Raw genomic sequence first — 14,553 nt, 5'->3', positions numbered from 1 at the left:
CTACTCAGGAGGCTGAGGCAGGAGAATGGTGTGAACCCGGGAGGCGGAGCTTGCAGTGAGCCGAAATCGCGCCACTGCACTCCAGCCTGGGCGACAGAGCGAGACTCCGTCTCAAAATAATAATAATAATAATAATAATAATAATAATAATAATAGAGCCTGGCCACGGTGGCTCAGGCCTGTAATCTCAGCACTTTGGGAGGCTGATGTGGGCGCATCACTTGAGGTCGGGAATTGGAGACAAGCCTGACCAACATGGAGAAAGTCTGTCTCTACTAAAAATACAAAATTGGCCGGGCGCGGTGGCTCAGGCCTGTAATCCCAGCACTTTGGGAGGCCAAGGTGGGCGGATCACGAGGTCAGATCAAGACCATCAAGCAATGGGAGGATTGCTTGGGCCCAGAAGGGCAAAGCTGCTGCAGTGAGCCCTGATCACATCACTACACTCCAGCCTGGGTGACAGAGGCAGACCGGTCTCAAAAAAAAAAAAAGCCTTCTCTGCCTATGAAGTACCATTGTTTTATTCCTTTATTCTTTTTTTCTTTTTCTTTTTCTTTTTTTCTGAGACTCGCTCTGTTGCCCAGGCTGTAGTGCAGTGGCGCGATCTCGGCTCACTGCAAGCTCTGCCTCCCGGGTTCACGCAGTTCTCCTGCCACAGCCTCCCAAGTAGCTGGGACTACAGGCGCACGCCACCACGCCCAGCTAATTTTTTGTATTTTTAGTAGAGATGGGATTTCACTGTGTTAGCCAGGATGGTCTTGATTTCCTGACCTCATGATCCACCCGCTTCGGCCTCCTAAAGTGCTGGGATTACAGGCGTGAGCCATTGTGCCCAGCTCTATTTTTCTTTTTCTTTCCTTTTTTTTTCTTTTTTGAGAGAAGTCTCGCTCTCATCCCCCAGGTTTGAGTGCAATGGCTTGATCTCAGCTCACTGCAACCTCTGCCTCCCGGGTTCAAGGGATTCTCCTGCCTCTGCCTCCCAAGTAGCTGGGATTAAGTCGCCTGCCACCACTAATTTTTGTGTATTTTAGTAGAGACAGGGTTTCACCATGTTGGCCAGGCTGGTTTCGAACTCCTGACCTGAAGTGATCTGCCCGCCTCGGCCTCCCAAAGTGCTGAGATTATAGGCGTGAGCCACTGCCCTGGCCTATTCTTTTTTTCTTTTTTTTTTTTTTTTGAGACAGAGTCTCAGTCTATCACCCAGACTGGAGTGCAGTGGTGCAATCTTGGCTCACTGCAACCTCCGCCTCCCGGGTTCAAGTGATTCTCCTGCCTCAGCCTCCTGAGTAGCTAGGATTACAGGTGTGTGCCACCACACCCTGCTAATTTTTGTATTCTTTAGTAGAGATAGGGTTTCACCATGTTGGTCATGCTGGTCTTGAACTCCTTACCTCGTGATCTGCCCTCCTCGGCCTCCCAAAGTGCTGGGATTACAGGTGTGAGCCACCATGCCCAGCCCTTTTTTTTTTTTTTTTTTTTTTTTGAGACGGCATCTTGCTCTGTAACGCAGGCTGGAGTGCAGTGGCACAATCTCACTGCAAGCTCACTGCAAGCTCCGCCTCCCGGGTTCACGCCATTCTCCTGCCTCAGCCTCCCAAGTAGCTGGGACTACAGTTGTCACCACCACACCCGGCTAATTTTTTGTTTTGTATTTTTAGTAGAGACGGGGTTTCACCGTGTTAGCCAGGATGGTCTTGATCTCCTGACCTCATGATCCGCCCACCTCGGCTTCCCAAAGTGCTGGGATTACAGGCGTGAACCACCGCACCCGGCCTTCTTTATTCTTAATTAAAAAGAAAGAGAGAGAAAGAGAGGAATAGAGAAAGAGAGGAAGAGAGGGAGGGAGGGAGGGAGGGAAAGAAGATGAATAAAAGAGGCTGGGCATGGTGGCTCATGCCTGTAATCCCAGCACTTTGGGAGTCCACGAGGCAGGAGCATTGCTTGAGGCTTGGAGTTGAAGACCAGCCTGGGCAAAACAGGGAGACCACCATCTCCACAAAAACATTTACAAAAGAAAAAAGAAAAAGAAGGTGGATGGATGGGTTCTGTGGGAAACTGGCACAGCTCTCTTCCTGCAATTTTACCAGCTTAATTGTGTCTCCTGCCAGACTGAAAACCCTGTGAACAGAACCTTCCCCAGTCATCCTTGGGCCCCAGCACCAAACACAAGACCCAGCTAGCTCACTGTACCGGCAATACACACTTGCTGAAAAGGTGGTGTGATAGCGGATGGGGTTCTTGAGGTCTGGACTTAGCCAGAAGTGGGTTGCACAGAGGGCGCCCTCAGGCAGGGACTTCCAGCTGCAAGGTGGGGGAGGGGCGCCAGCTACACAGCTGCAAGCATTTAAGGTGGACCAAAGGATTTCCCCAACCCAAGTTTCTTATGTATGGGAGGAAGTAGGCAGTTCCCAGTTTCAAACCCACTTTCCAGCCCTTCCACCAAGGTACGGGGGAAGAGATCCTTCCTTCCTTCCTTCCTTCCTTCCTTCCTTCCTTCCTTCCTTCCTTCCTTCCTTCCTTCCTTCCTTCCTTCCTTCCCTCCTCCCTCCCTCCCTCCCTCCCTCCTTCCCTCCCTCCTTCCTTCCTTTCTTTTCTTTTTTTCTTTTTTTTTTTTTTTTTGAGATGGAGTCTCGCTCTGTCGCCCGGGCTGGAGTGCAGTGGCTTGATCTCAGCTCACTGCAAGCTCCGCCTCCTGGGTTTACACCATTCTCCTGCCTCAGCCTGCGGAGTAGCTGGGACTACAGGCGCCCGCCACCTCGCCCGGCTAGTTTTTGTTTTTGTATTTTTTTAGTAGAGACGGGGTTTCACCGTGTTAGCCAGGATGGTCTCGCTCTCCTGACCTCGTGATCCGCCCGTCTTGGCCTCCCAAAGTGCTGGGATTACAGGCTTGAGCCACCGTGCCCGGCCTTCTCTTTTTTTTTGACAGAGTTTTGCTCTTGTTGCCCAGGCTGGAGTGCAATGGCGCTATCTCGGCTCACTGCAACCTCCCTCTCCTGGGTTCCAGCGATTCTCCTGCCTCAGCCTCCCAAGTAGCTGGGATACAGGCATGCGCCACCATGCCCAGTTATTTCTGTATTTTTAGTAAAGACGGGGTTTCATTATGTTGGCCACGATGGTCTCGATCTCCTGACCTCGTGATCTGCCGGCCTCGGCCTCCCAAAGTGCTGGGATTACAGGCGTGAGCCACTGCGCCGCCTTCTTCTTCTTCTTCTTCTTCTTCTTCTTCTTCTTCTTCTTCTTCTTCTTCTTCTTCTTCCTCCTCCTCCTCCTCCTCCTCCTCCTTCTTCTTCTTCTCCTTCTTCTTCTTCTTCTTCTTCTTCTTCTTCCTCCTGCTCCTCCTCCTCCTCCTCCTCCTCTTCTTCTTCTTTTCCTCTCCTCCTCCTCCTCCTCCTTCTCCTCCTCCTTCTTCTCCTCCTTCTCCTCCTCCTTCTTCTCCTTCTTCTTTTCTTCTTCTCTTCTTTTTTTTTTTTTGAGATGGAGTCTCGCTCTGTCTCCCAGGCTAGAGTGCAGTGGTGCGATATCTCCGCAAGCTCCGCCTCCCAGGTTCACGCCATTCACTGCAAGCTCCGCCTCCCAGGTTCACGCCATTCTCCTGCCTCAGCCTCCTGAGTAGCTGGGACTACAGGCCACCGCCACCACGCCCGGCTAATTTTGTGTGTGTGTGTGTGTGTGTATTTTTAGTAGAGACGGGGTTTCACCATGTTAGCCAGGATGGTCTCGATCTCCTGACCTCTTGTGATCCGCTCGCCTTGGACTCCCAAAGTGCTGGGATTACAGGCGTGAGCCACCGCGCCCGGCCTGAGCCACTGCGCCAGGCCTTTCTTTCTTTTTAAAGTTAGCAGTAGTGTTAGCGCTTCAGGGCTTAAAAAAACAAAAATGCAAAAATATTGAGTGTCTCCTGCAACCCAGGCATAGGGTTAAGGACTTTAGGCAAGATTAATCTCCCCATTTCACAGATGATGAAATGGAGATTTGCTTATAACAGTCTCTGGCCGGGGACCTCGCTAAGAGATATTGGCAATATGAGGGGAAATTCCTGTGAAACTGTGATCCTTTCCTCTGAGTGACCTCCTTAACAGCTGTCCAGACGGCGTCGCTGGCTGCGCTGGCTGCTCCAGCCTGCCCCTCCTGACACTCTCACAGTCTGGCCTTCTGCTGGGCCCCGGGTCTCTCACTGGCAGAATGGAGTTTTCGGAGCTGATCCACACGGGCTGGGCCCAAGCAGAACTTCCACGGGGCCCGGAGGCGCTCCCGCTTCGCGGCTCGCTGTGCGTCACTCTCTACCACTTGCTGCTGTCGCCAGGGCCCGCGTCCTGTCTGGACCTGTGGCTGCTGCTGCTGCGTAGCGTCGACTTCTTCGAGAAGCAGTGAGACGTGGCGGGGAGGGGGGGTCCCCGGAGTTGGGGAGCGCGCGGCTTGGCGGGGTAGGGGTCTCGGCCGGCGCAGTCGGAGCTGGCGCCCTCCTGCGTAACGCCCAATCCGGGAAACTCGTTGCCCCTCTCCTGGGAAAGGACAACGAGTCTCAGAGAGGGGCAACGAGTTTCCCGGATTGGGCGTTACGCAGGAGGGCACCATCACCCTGCGTTATGCAGGAGGACATCATCCCCTCCTTAGCAAGGGACACTAAGCCTGGGCCCGTCCCTCCCCAGGGTTGCGAGTGACTCGGGCACCATCACCCTGCGCTGTAAGGACCTGCGAGTGCTGCAGCTGGAAATAGAGGGCGCGGAAGCAACGCTGGACATCGCCCCCTCTATCGAGGTGTGGCGAGGGCGCGCCCAAGCCCTTTAAGCTATCCGTGTCTCGCGTAGAGGGGAAAAAAAAAGGTGCTACTGTTCAAAGAGGCCCCGCAGCCGCAGCTAAATGGCAGGGGGATGCAGGGTGGTCTGGGGTACTTGGAGAGGCCGAAGCTGAAGCTACAGGGCTGAGAGGCTGGAAAGGGCGCAGGTGAGACGATTCCGACTCTCCTCAGAGCCCCTGACTTCCTTCTCCGGGCGCTGTCCTCCCTGGAATCCGTCATCACTTCCTTCCCTTTATTCTACCGTCCCAAGGGCCTGAGATTGGGCGACTCCTGGCTCTTCCTTCCGCCCGAACGCTACTACAAGAGAGTAGCTCGCGAAGTGGGGCGGTCGTGGGGGCCCGGTGAGGTGGAAGCGCCGGGCCTGGAAGAGGCGCGGGGACAGGGCACTCCCTGGGTGCCCTAGACCTGGCCTTTCTACTCCCTGCTCCGCAGACCAACGCGTGGCGGCTGAGCGAGGTGAACGGGGACTTCAGCTTGTGCCCCAGATACCCCCGTGCCGTGATCGTGCCACACGTGGTGGACGATGATGCCCTGGCACGCAGCGCCCGATTTGGTCAGGGAGGTCGCTTCCCGGTGCTCAGCTACCCCCTGCTCCCAGCGGCACCGTGAGCGCGCCCTTCCCATGCTCCGCCCCTAGGAGGCCGTGTCCTTTCTGGGCCTTTTCTTTTTGGCCCGGCCAATTCGCGGCCTGGCCGCTGCCCCAGCTCCTGCTCCATTCTGGTCCCGCCCCTCTCCCGCCTTTTCGCAGGGGAGGGTATCACCATTCTCTGGCCCCGCCCCTGACGGTTCTGGGCCCCGCGAAGCTTAGTCCCTTCTTTGTCAAGCCAGGACCCGCCCACGGTCTATTCATAGGGTCCCAAGCCACTTTGGCCACAACACCTCCAGACTGGTCCGAAGCCTCCTGAGTTCGCCCTGGTCTCTCTACTCCAGCCTGTCGGTGTGCAGACCTGGCCTAGGGGCCCTCTAAGCCTGGGGGGGTCACTTCCAGAGCTGAGTCCGGTCCGCAGGTTCTGCTACGCTCCAGCCAGCCCCTGACCGTTCCCCAGAAGCGGCGCTGCGAGAAGGACCAGGAGCTGCTGCGAACTGTGCTGGCGGGAGCTCGTCCGTGGGCGCCGGGCTTCATCATGGACACGCTCTCGGCTCAGGCAGCGAAACAGGCCCACGTGACTGGCGGAGGCACGGAGGCCAAGGCCGCTTACCCTGGCTGGTAACGGTTACACGGGTCCCTGGAGAGGTAAGGAGCCTCCCACCCTCTCCCAGGCCCTCTCCTGTAGGGCTCTGTGAATGTACGTGTGTGTCAGTGTGTGTTGGGGTGGTGGGGGTCCTCCAGGAACCCTGAAAGTCTTTCCTGGTGTCATCCCTCCACATGGGCAACCCGACTTGCACACCACCACTGAGACAGCGCCTTACTCTCTAGGCACCCCAGCTTTGCCTGGGAAGAAAAAGCACCTCTTTACATTAAACTGAAATTTGTCTTCCCGGAACAACCTCCCTGCACACACTCACCCCCTCCCTGGGGGCTGCACCTGCACAGATGGGATCTGTGCCCTCTGTCTCCAGGTGATGGCAGTGCCAAGAAGAGGTCCTGAGGGAGTTTTGTGTTTTGAGGAGAGTAGACTGCTTCCCTATCCAAAATACAAAGCTGTGTTTATTTATTTATTTACCCAGCACTGAGCAACAGGGGCTGCCACGGTGGCCAGCTCAGACATGACAGAGCTCAGCAGAGAATGGACAATCAGTCTTCCCTGAGATGAGCAGCAGCGCAGAGGAGGTGCCCCTCTCTTACTACAATGACTTCAGGTAATCAGAGGTTTCCCTGAGAATAGGATGCTTTAGCTGAGTCCCGAAAATGGAGGAGTGAGCCAGAAGAAGAAAGAAAGACCCTGCATGGAGGGAACTGCAAGTGTCCAGGTGCGGAGACAGCCTGGTCATTTGTCCTATTTGGGGAACTGCCAAGTACAGTAGTTCCCCTTTATCCTCGGGAAGTGTGTTCCAAGATCCCCAGTGAAAGCCTGAAGCCTCAGATAGTACCAAACCCTACAGACACTATGTTTTTCCATACCTATGAAAAAGTTTAATTTATTTTATTATTTTTATTTATTTTATTTTATTGAGACAGAGTCTCGCTCTGTTGCCCAGGCTGGAGTGCGGTGGTGCTGTCTTGGCTCACTGCAACCTCCACCTCCCAGGTTCGAGTGATTCTCCTGCCTCAGCCTCCCAAATAGCCAGGATTACAGGCACCTGCCACCATGCCCAGCTAATTTTTTTAATCTTATTTTATTTTATCATAATAATTATTTTTTAAGATGGAGTCTCACTCTGTTACCCAGGCTGGAGTGCAGTAGTGTGATCTTGGCTCTCTGCAACCTCCATTTCCTGGGTTCAAATGACTCTCCCACCTCAGCCTCCTAAGTAGCTGGAACTATAGGCACGTGCCACCACGCCTGGCTAATTTTCTTTTTTGTATTTATTTTATTTTATTATTATTATTATTTTTTTTTTTTTTGAGACGGAGTCTTGCTGTCACCCAGGCTGGAGTGTAGTGGCGCAATCTCGGCTCACTGCAAGCTCTGCCCCCTGGGTTCACGCCATTCTCCTGCCTCAGCCTCCCGTGTAGCTGGGACTACAGGCGCCCGCCACCGCACCCGGCTAATTTTTTTTTTTTTTTGTATTTTTAGTAGAGACGGGGTTTCACCATGTTAGCCAGGATGGTCTCGATCTCCTGACCTCATGATCCGCCCGCCTCGGCCTCCCAAAGTGCTGGGATTACAGGTGTGAGCCACCGCACTCGGCCATTATTGTTATTTTTTAAGACAGAGTCTCCCTCTGTTGCCCAGGCTGGAGTGCGATGGTGCAATCTCAGCTCCCTGCAACCTATGCCTTCCAGATTCAAGCAATTCTCATACCTCAGCCTCCCAAGTAGCTGGGACTACAGGAGCCTGCCACCATGCCTGGCTAATGTTTTTGTATTTTATTATTATTATTATTTTATATTATTATTATTATTATTTTTTGTATTTTAGCAGTGATGGGGTTTCATCATGTCGCTCAGGGTGGTCTTGAACTCTTGAGCTCGGGCAATCCACCTGCTTCAGCCTTCCAAAGTACTAGGATTACAGGCGTGAGCCACTGCATCCAGCCAAGTTTAATTTATATAGTAAGCACACAATAATAATAAAATAGAACAATTACAATATGCTGTAATAAAAGTTGTATAGGTCGGGTGCTGAGGTAAAAGATAGGTATTTTGGAGATTTAGAAGATTGTGGCTGGGCACGGTGACTTATGCCTGTAATCCCAGCACTTTGGCAGGCCGAGGAGGATGGATTGCTTGAGCCCAGGAGTTTAAGACCAGCCTGGGCAACACAGGGAGACACTGTCTCTATACAAAATACAAAAATTGGCCGGGTGTGGTGGCTCATGCCTGTAATCTCAGCATTTTGGGAGGCTGAGGCGGGCAGATCACTGGAGATTAGGGGTTCGAGACCAGCCTGACCAACATGGAAAAACCCATCTCTACTAAAAATGCAAAATTAGCTGGGCGTGGTGGCACATGCCTGTAATCCCAGCTACTCGGGAGGCTGAGGCACGAGAATCACTTGAACCCGAAAGACAGGTTGCAGTGAGCTGAGATAGCGCCATTGCACTCCAGCCTAGGCAGCAAGAATGAAACTCCATCAAAAAAAAAAAAAAAAAAAAAAAAAAAAAGTTAGCTATGTGTGGTGGTGCACACCTGTAGTCCCAGCTACTCAAGAGGCTGAGGTGGATGGCTTGAGCCTCGGAGGTGGAGGTTGCAGTGAGCCGTAATCATGTGACTGCACTCCAGCCTGGGTGAGAGCAAGATCCTGTCTCGGCCGGGCACGGTGGCTCATGCCTGTAATCCCAGCACTTTGGGAGGCCGAGGCAGGCGGATCACGAGGTCAGGAGATCGAGACCATCCTGGCGAGCACAGTGAAACCCTGTCTCTACTGAAAATACAAAAAAAATAGCCGGGCATGGTGGCGGGCGCCTGTAGTCCCAGCTTCTAGGGGGGCTGAGGCAGGAGAATGGCGTTAACCCGGGAGGCGGCAGAGCTTGCAGTGAGTGGAAATCGCACAACTGCACTCCAGCCTGGGCGACAGAGAGAGACTCCGTCTCAAAAAAAAAAAAAAAAAAAAAAAAAAAAAAAGATCCTGTCTCAAAATTAGCCAGGCATGGTAGAGTGCACCTGTAGCCCCAGCTACTCAACAGGCTGAGGTGGGAGATCACTTGAGCCCTGAGAGGTAGAGGCTGCAGTGAACTGTGATCACACCACTGCACTTGAGGCTGGCTGACAGAATGAGACCTTGTCTAAAAAAACAAAAACAAAACAAAACAAAAAGGCCAGGCGCAGTGGCTCACGCCTGTAATCCTGGCACTTTAGGAGGCCAAGGCGGGCGGATCACCTGAAGTCAGGAGTTCAAGACCAGCCTGGCTAACATGATAAATCCCCGCTTCTACTAAAAATATAAAAAATTAGCTAGGCATGGTGGCGCGGGCCTATAATCCCAGCTATTCGGGAGGCTGAGGCAGGAGAATTGCTTGAAACGGGGAGGTGGAGGTTGCAGTGAGCCAAGATCCCGCCATTGCACTCCCGTCTGGGCAACAAGAGCGAAACTCCAAAAAAAAAAGGTTGTATGAGGCCAGGCGTGGTGGGTAATCCCAGCACTTTGGGAGGCCGAGGCGGGCAGATCACAAGGTCAGGAGATCGAGATCATCCTGGCTAACATGGTGAAACCCTGCCTCTACTAAAAGTACAAAAAAAATTAGCCGGGTGTGGTGATGGACGCCTGTAGTCCCAGCTACTCGGGAGGCTGAGGCAGGAGAATTGCTTGAATCCAGGAGGCGGAGGTTGCAGTGAGCTGAGATTGCACCACTGCACTCTAGTCTCGGTGACAGAGTGAGATTCCATCTCAAAAAAAAAAAAAAAAAAAAAAGTTTATCTGAATGTGATCTCTTTCTCAAAATACCTTATTGTATTATACTCACCCTTCTTGTGATGATGTGAGATGCTTAAATGCCATGTGATGAGATGTGGTGAATGACATAGGCCTTGTAATGCAGCCTTAGGCTCCTATTGACCTTGAACACAAGCCCACTGCAGTAATGCCACAGTCGCTCTGATAACCAAGACAGCTACTAAGTAACTAATGGGCAGGGAGTGTGTGCAGCATGGATATGCTGGACAAAGGGATGACTCCCATCCAGCGGGACACAGCAAGGTGACTCGAGATTTCATCACAACATTCAGAAGAGCTTACAATTTAAAACTTATGAATTGTTTATTTCTGGAATTTTCCATTTAATATTTTCAGGCCACAGTTGACCATGGGTAACTGAAACCTCAGAAAGTGAAACCATGGATGGGGTCGCCTAATGTCCTTCGGTATGGTGGGAGTGTCGAGTATGAAATGGGAGTACAGATGAGGCTACAGATGAGCCTAGACTTTATCCTCAAGGTGGTGGGCAGCCACTGAAGGCTTTTAAACAGAGCTGAGAAGTCTCTGTTAGATTTTCTGGCAGGAGGTCACTGGTGACCTTGAACAGAGCAGTTTCTGGGAGGTAGGAGCAGATTCAGAATTCTGAGAGAATTGTGTTTTTCTTGTCAGACTGGGGCTCCCCAGCGAGTGCTGTGTTGCTCCCATCAGACTGTGGTACATCAAGGGCGTTGTGATACTTCCAGCAAATTGGTGGTTTCCCAGGACATTCTGTGTTTCCCCAGAGGGCTATGTGACCCCTTCCCGGGAGCTTTCTCAAAGGGTCTTGAGTCTCTCCCATCAGACTGAGGAATCCTCAAGGCTAAGAAACCATTTTAGGCCAGACACGGTGGCTCATGCCTGTAATCCCAGCACTTTGGGAGGCTGAGGTGGGCGGATCACAAGGTCAGGAGTTCGAGACCATTCTGGCCAACATGGTGAAACCTAAAAATGCAAAAACTAGCTGGGCATGGTGGCATGCACCTGTAGTCCCAGCTACTTGGGAGGGTAAGGCAGAAGAATCGCTTAAACCCGGGAGGCAGAGGTTGCAGTGAGCTGAGATCACGCCACTGCACTCCAGCCTGGAGACAGAGTGAGACTCTGTCTCAAAAAAAAAAGAAACCATTTCATGGACAGAATGAGACCCTGTCTCAAAGATTAGGAGCTCCTCTGTGGGTTGTATGTGCTGTGAGACTGGAATCCCTAAGGGGCTCTATGTCCCTTTTATCAGATAGGCTCTTTACAGGATTCTGTGTCTCCCTCATTGGTCTTGAGCACTTGCCAAGCTCTCCCCTGCAGGAGAGCTTCGTGCGCCTGGTGGAGGCCTGTGGGGACTCGGAGCAGAGCATGGACAACTGGCTGAGTCTGCTGGATGGCTGCTGCTGGCTGTAACATGTAAAGGAGGCACTGAGCACCGCCTGCCTGGCAGCCCAGGGCATGGAGAGGTAAGGCCCCCTTGACACAGAATAGGGCGGGATGGGCAGGGCTCTCAACCCCTGAATGCAAAACTGTGATTCAGTAAGCAAATATAGCCTAGAACTGGGTCCATTCTATTCCTGGCCTGGTACATGGGGCTGAAGGCACAGACAGCACCCTGCTTGTGACTTCACTGGCCCAACTCATCCTGGACCCCTTGAGCAAAACCATGACTGGATTCCAGGAACTGGTGGAGTTGGAGTGGATCCAGGAAAGTAAGCGACCACCCAACCCCAGCCTTACCCTCCATCCAGAAACCTTGCTTCCCCATTGCTCTGCCCCACTCCCCAGGCCGGCCACCCCTTCCAGCTGTGCTGTGCCCACTCAGCCTTCTCCCATGCCCACCCCAAGCATGAGGCACCCACCTTTCTCTTCTTCCTGGACTGCGTGTGGCAGCCAGGCTGCCAGTTCCGACTGTCATTGGAGTTTGGGGAAGGGCTACTGTTGGCGCTATTTGGGCACGCCTATGCCTCCCCTTTTGGCACCTTTCTCTGTAACAGCGAAAAGGAGAGGTAAGCTGAGGGAGTGTTGAGGTGGGTTAGGGGCAGGCAGAGGAAGGGGTTGTGTACCTGTGCCATCAGCACCTTCCTTCCTTTTTTTTTTTTTTTTTGAGACGAAGTCTCGCTCTGTCGCCTGGTCTGGAGTGCAGTGGCGCGATCTGGACTCACTGCAACCTTAGCCTTCCTGGTTCTCCAGCCTCAGACCCCTGGGTGGCTGGGATTACAGGCATGCGCCATCACGTCTGGCTAATTTTTATACTTTTAGTTGAGGCGGAATTTCACTACATTGGCCAGTCTGATCTCAAACTCCTGACCTCAGGTGATCCACACACCTCAGCCTCCCAAAGTGGTGGGATTACAGGCGTGAGCCACCGTGCCCGGCCAGCAGCTGACTTCCTTAGGAGCCATCTTTCTCAAATTCAAGTGAGTTTGTCTTTTAGGAAAACTGAGTGTTCTCCTTGCCCCTGTCTCCAAATCTCATACTTCCTCCTAACTTCTGCAAATCCAGAGATAAATAGGTCTAAGGCCAATCATTTAGACATACCTACTCTGTCCATAGCCAATTGCAAATGAACCCCTGCCTTGAAAACAAGGATTACAGGGGAAATTTGCTGCAAAAATAGTTTCTGGGGTTCTCTACCACTTTGCCAGGTTGATTCTTTCCAAGCAATAGAATGGAAGTTGAAAGCAGAGTCTAATAATTTGGGCTCAAATTCCAGTTTCATCACTCACCTGCTGGGTGTTCATAGCAAACCTGTTTGAGTCTCAATCTCATCAGTAGCATGAAGGGGATAAAAGTAGCCGTAATCTGGCCGGGTGCAATGGCTCACGCCTGTAATCCCAGCACTTTGGGAGGCTGAGGCAGGCGGGTCACCTGAGGTCAGGAATTCGAGACCAGCCTGACCAACATGGTGAAATCCCCGTCTCTACTAAAAATACAAAAAATTAGGCTGGGCACAGTGGCTCACACCTGTGATCCCCGCACTTTGGGAGGCTGAGGCGGGTGGATCACGAGGTCAAGAGATCAAGACCACCCTGGCTAACATGGTGAAACCCTGTCTCTACTAAAAATACAAAAAATTAGCCAGGCATGTTGGCACCTGCCTGAAGTCCCAGCTACTCAGGAGGCTGAGGTAGGAGAAACACTTGAACCTTGGAGTCAGAGGTTGCAGTGAGCCAAGATCGCGCCACTGCACTCCAGCCTGGGTGACAGAGCAAGACTCCATCTCAAAAAAAAAAAAAAAAAAAATTACCCGAGCGTGGTGGCACATGCCTGTAATCCCAGCTACTCAGGAAGCTGAGGCAGAATTGCTTGCACCTGGGAAGCAGAGGTTGCAGTGAGCCGAGATCATGCCACTGCGTTCCAGCCTAGGCAACAGAGTGGGATTCCATTAAATAAATAAACAAATAAATAAAAGAAGTGGTATTTTTATTATTTGGTTGGTCTCTTGTTGCATACGCTCCCAATCAGCCCCAGATGCCAGCTGTCTTATGAGACTGAGATGCGGGGAGGGAGGGTTCACTCCTTTCCAGGGTGAAGATCAGATTTAATTATATTTTGTTGCTCAGTCTTCCTCCATACCCCATCCTGCTTCACTAACCCCACTAGTCTTGGATCATCTCTATTTACTTCCCTCTCCCCCATCCTTCATCTTTAGTCTTTCTCCTAAAATTGTCTGAGTTTGGTCCTCCCTTGCCAGAAGGCCCTCCCCCGGTCTTCATCCACACTGGTCTCTCCCATCTGGATTCTCCAGCAGCTGCCTCACTCTTCTCTGCATCTTCATTGTTATCAGTTTTCTTTCAAAAGCTCCTGGGTCCAGGCCTATCAATATTCACAGTGGGCCTTTCCCGCCTTCTTTCTTTGGCTCCTGCCGTTCTCCCCAAGTGTTGGCTGTTGCTTTGCACAGCGGGTATGCTAGGTCTGTCGAGACTCAGCTCAAACATCACATTCTTAATTAGCCTTCTCTGACACTGAGGCAAAACTAAATTGGTTTCTCCCTTTAAATAGAACTCCTTAAGAAGTAGGACTTTGTCTTGTTCCTCTTTTATTCTAGTGCCCAGTACAAGATCTGACTGGCAATGTTTGCAAGAAAAAGGAGAAAAGGAGAGGTTATCACTGCTCCAAAGTGGCTGTCACCCTACTAACCAGGGCTGCCCACCCAGACTCCCAGAGGGCATACCTGGGGCTGGAAACTTACTCCCTGCCTTTCTGCAGATGCCCGTGTGAAGTGAGGGCTCGGACGTACTCCCTGTGGTCTTGGCTCAGCCAGCCAAAAGAGCAACAAAGACTCCGGAACCCACTCTACATCCTCAATCCCTTGGCCATCTGTGGAGCCCCAGAGCCTGCGGCTGGGCAAGGTGAGCCCCACACCTTCTCCACGGGGGATTATCCCTCCGCTCAGCGTCCTGACCTGTGTTCCCCCTCCTCGGGCCTGTTTCTTCACTGGACCCACTCACCTGAGCCTGCAGAAGCCGCATGGGGGAAGAGCGTGGCAAACAGTGACAGGAAGGGAGAAGACAGAAACCTCTCAGCCAACTACTTCAGCCCCCACCCTAAGCACTGGCTCCTTGGACAGCAACCGAGACATTCCTGAAACCTCTGCAGGCCCACTTAGGACCTTTACACCTTGGAAGAGGATGCCTGCAACCCAGGCTGGCCAAAAGTACGGACGGTCTTAAGTTTGAGGTGTCCAAAGTATAGGGAGGTCTAAATAATAAAAGTCTCCATGATCGGCATCCCCTTGCTGGGGTGTCAGTGAAAAGGAAAGATGATAAAACAGACCCC

At 52.2% G+C, this 14,553-nt stretch overlaps 1 protein-coding gene across 1 annotated transcript; it reads left to right on the top strand.

Moving 5' to 3' along the window:
• The first annotated feature begins 3,827 nt into the window (after positions 1–3,827).
• On the top strand, positions 3,828–14,504 carry LOC126958300 (myotubularin-related protein 9-like). Its single transcript, XM_050796575.1, has 9 exons — positions 3,828–4,367; positions 4,650–4,758; positions 5,231–5,254; positions 5,806–6,032; positions 6,467–6,598; positions 11,092–11,237; positions 11,373–11,483; positions 12,088–12,191; positions 13,984–14,504. Exons 1-4 carry the CDS (start codon positions 4,183–4,185, stop codon positions 6,007–6,009), a joined length of 522 nt encoding a protein of 173 aa, XP_050652532.1. The 5' UTR covers positions 3,828–4,182; the 3' UTR covers positions 6,010–6,032; positions 6,467–6,598; positions 11,092–11,237; positions 11,373–11,483; positions 12,088–12,191; positions 13,984–14,504.
• The last annotated feature ends 49 nt before the right edge of the window (positions 14,505–14,553 follow it).

The sequence above is a fragment of the Macaca thibetana genome, chromosome 1 (assembly GCF_024542745.1).
Source record: "Macaca thibetana thibetana isolate TM-01 chromosome 1, ASM2454274v1, whole genome shotgun sequence".
Lineage (NCBI taxonomy): Eukaryota > Metazoa > Chordata > Mammalia > Primates > Cercopithecidae > Macaca > Macaca thibetana.
The sequence above is the reverse complement of the archived record's forward strand: the minus strand, read 5'-3'. Positions and strand labels throughout refer to the sequence as shown.

Bases quoted from the DNA above. Each gene is read 5' to 3' on its own strand.
- LOC126958300 (XM_050796575.1), top strand. From the start codon at position 4,183: ATGGAGTTTTCGGAGCTGATCCACACGGGCTGGGCCCAAGCAGAACTT. The intron at 4,368-4,649 runs GTGAGACGTGGC...GTCCCTCCCCAG, and splicing joins GTCGACTTCTTCGAGAAGCA to GGTTGCGAGTGACTCGGGCA. The intron at 4,759-5,230 runs GTGTGGCGAGGG...CCTGCTCCGCAG, and splicing joins ACATCGCCCCCTCTATCGAG to ACCAACGCGTGGCGGCTGAG.